General features: G+C 38.4%; 1 protein-coding gene across 1 annotated transcript; it reads right to left on the bottom strand.

Moving 5' to 3' along the window:
* Nucleotides 1-206: 206 nt before the first annotated feature.
* LOC145127254 (secreted RxLR effector protein 161-like) lies at nucleotides 207-920 on the bottom strand. The gene has a single exon (XM_079062475.1). The coding sequence runs from the start codon at nucleotides 918-920 to the stop codon at nucleotides 207-209; it is 714 nt and encodes a 237-aa protein (XP_078918601.1).
* Nucleotides 921-2788: the final 1868 nt, after the last annotated feature.

Raw genomic sequence — 2788 nt, 5'->3', positions numbered from 1 at the left:
ACTATACAGATACATTACATGAACCGATTAAATAGAAGCTAACAAACAACTAACTTTAGCTATTAAATATTAACTTCCGTAACAAACAATGTAACTAACTTTACAAGAAATGGCTAAAATGCCCTTACGCTAACACCCCCCCTTCCCCCCCAACCCCCCTTCAATCTGGGGGACATGAAGGAAATCCCGAATTGGATACATCATTTTTATGTTTGGGACCATTTAAGGATTTGGTAAACACATCGTCCAACTGATTTGAAGTAGTAACAATGAGACAACACAATAAGACCATCTTGCAGCTTTTGTCGAATATAGTGACAATTTACCTCAATATGTTTGGTTCTTTCATGGAATACATGATTTTTAGCAATATACACAGTTGCGAGGTTGTCGGACTTCAGTGGAATGGGTGTAAGATTCTTGACTTGTAATTCTTCAAGAACTCGACTTACCCAAGCCAATTCGGAGCATACACGTCTCATTGATTTGTATTCTGCTTCATCATATGAAAGAGAAATGATGATCTGTTTTTTGGATTTCCATGAAAGAGGTGTTCCTCCAAAAAGAATAAAGTATCCATTGACTGGCTTTTTGGTAATGGGACACGAGGCACGATCAGAATCACAATAAGCTTCTAATCGATAATCTTTTGCATTATTGAACAATAATCCTTGAGAACAAGTTCCTTTGAGATATTGAATAACATGCAATGCAACTTTATAATGATTTTGACAAGGATTTTGGCTGAATTGAATAAGATGTTGAACAACAAAAGATAAATCCGGTCTTGTGTGAACCAAAAAAATTAATTTTCCAATCAATTTCTTGTATGATGTTGGATCTACAAGAGGATTGGACATATTTGGTAACAACTGAAGATTAATTGGCAAAGGTGTGGAGACAACAGGAGAATCTTCCATGGAATAGAACTTGATCAATTCTCGAATATACTTTTGTTGATGAACCATAAGACCATTTTTAACAGAACGGATTCCAATCCTAAGAAATATCCAATATTTCCCAAGTCTTTGATTTGAAAAGTATCATTGAGAAAATTCTTAAGCGAAGCAATTTCAATCAAATAATATCTTGTAATAAGGATGTCATCGACATACACTACTATGACTATAATGGATGAACCATTATTCTTTAAAAATAATGAGTAATCATTGGAGGAATGATGATAACCTCTGGTCTGTAAATCATTAGCAAGTTTGGCATACCATTGTCTAGACGGTTGTTCAAATCGTATAATGAGTTGTTGAGTTTACATACCAAAGATGGTGAATCATGTAACGTCCCGAAAATCATGACATAAAAATTTTTGTTTTTAGATTAATAAATCGTTCATACATATCTTTCCCATAAAACCGAGGTAACCAGGATTTAACAAAACATCATCAAATCAGAGTAATTCACAGAATGCGGAAACTTGTGGTGTGTGCTCTACAATCATCCCGAGCTCTTCTAATTGAAAACCGGAGTACCTGAAACACAAACTGAAAACCATAAACATAAAGCTTAGTGAGTTTCTCCAAAAATACCACATAACATACAGCCACAAAATATCATGCAACATACATATAGTTGCCATGGGCTACCCCCATGGTCTTTACCTGGAATGCCTTGGGCTCCCCCTATGGTCTGATATCCAAGTGTCATGGGTTCCCCCCATGATCTGATATCCAAGTGTCATGGTCTCCCCCTATGGTCTTGACCTGAAATGTCATGGGCTCCCCACATGGTCTGATATCCAAGTGTCATGGGCTACCCCTATGGTCTTTCATGCAAGCATCACAGAGCCAACTAGAATTCCACATAACAAATAATGGGCCGACATTGGTGCCTTCGACCCATGGATATAGTGAGAAGACTCACCTCGACAGCTGAACCCACAAATAAATCTCTGACCTAGAATTTCCGCGCAATCAAACAATTAACACCCAATTAACAATTGGGTTCCAAACCGAATCCAATAATCCATATATGGGGTAAAGAGACCATTTTACCCCTCACGTAGTTTGGTCCAAGACTAAGGCCCAAACTCCTCATCATAAAGGTCCACAAACCAATAATCATCCAAAGCCCACTTATGGCCCAATTTTACAAATTAGGCCCAAACCATTACATGGGCCTTACCTTAAAGCCCATTAACTTTTCCTAATCCAAAACACATATTCCCAGCTGTTCCAACAAAGCCCCAAACAACCAAGCCCCAAAAGGTAGCCCAAACAGAAGCCCAACAATCAAAGTCCAAAACCCTCCTAACTGAGTACACGGGGCGTACTCAGTTGTACGCTAAGCGTACATGCAATTTGGCTTGTACGCTGCGCGTACAGACTTGTTTGCCCAGCATACTCATCCATTAAGCACTTAATGCTCAAGACCAGGAGTCCAAACCACATATCTACTTCTTAAAGAACATCTAGGACCATAAAGTCATTGACTTGATGACTTTGCATGCCCCAAAAGAACCCAACATTAAAATAAAGCATTATACTTTCACCAGATGGACACCATCTCATGCATGGGGGATTCCAAACCCTAAAGGAGACAACTTTAAGCATCTAGAACCTCAGAAACTCTTAGAGTGGCAACTCATAGCTTCTGGAGTGGTACCAAACCACTAGATCTCATTCTTGGGACCAAAATGAACCAAAAACTCATACAAACTAGATCTAAGCCAATCAATGAACAAGAGCAAAGTTGTTTACCTAAAACAAGCTAGAAATGAAGCACATAATCTAGATCCATAAGCTCTTCCTTGATTTACAACCTTACATCAAAC

This window comes from Lactuca virosa, chromosome 7 (assembly GCF_052849685.1).
Source record: "Lactuca virosa cultivar CGN04683 chromosome 7, Lactuca_virosa_CGN04683_v6, whole genome shotgun sequence".
Taxonomy (NCBI): domain Eukaryota; kingdom Viridiplantae; phylum Streptophyta; class Magnoliopsida; order Asterales; family Asteraceae; genus Lactuca; species Lactuca virosa.
This window is presented reverse-complemented; position numbering and strand designations above follow the sequence as displayed.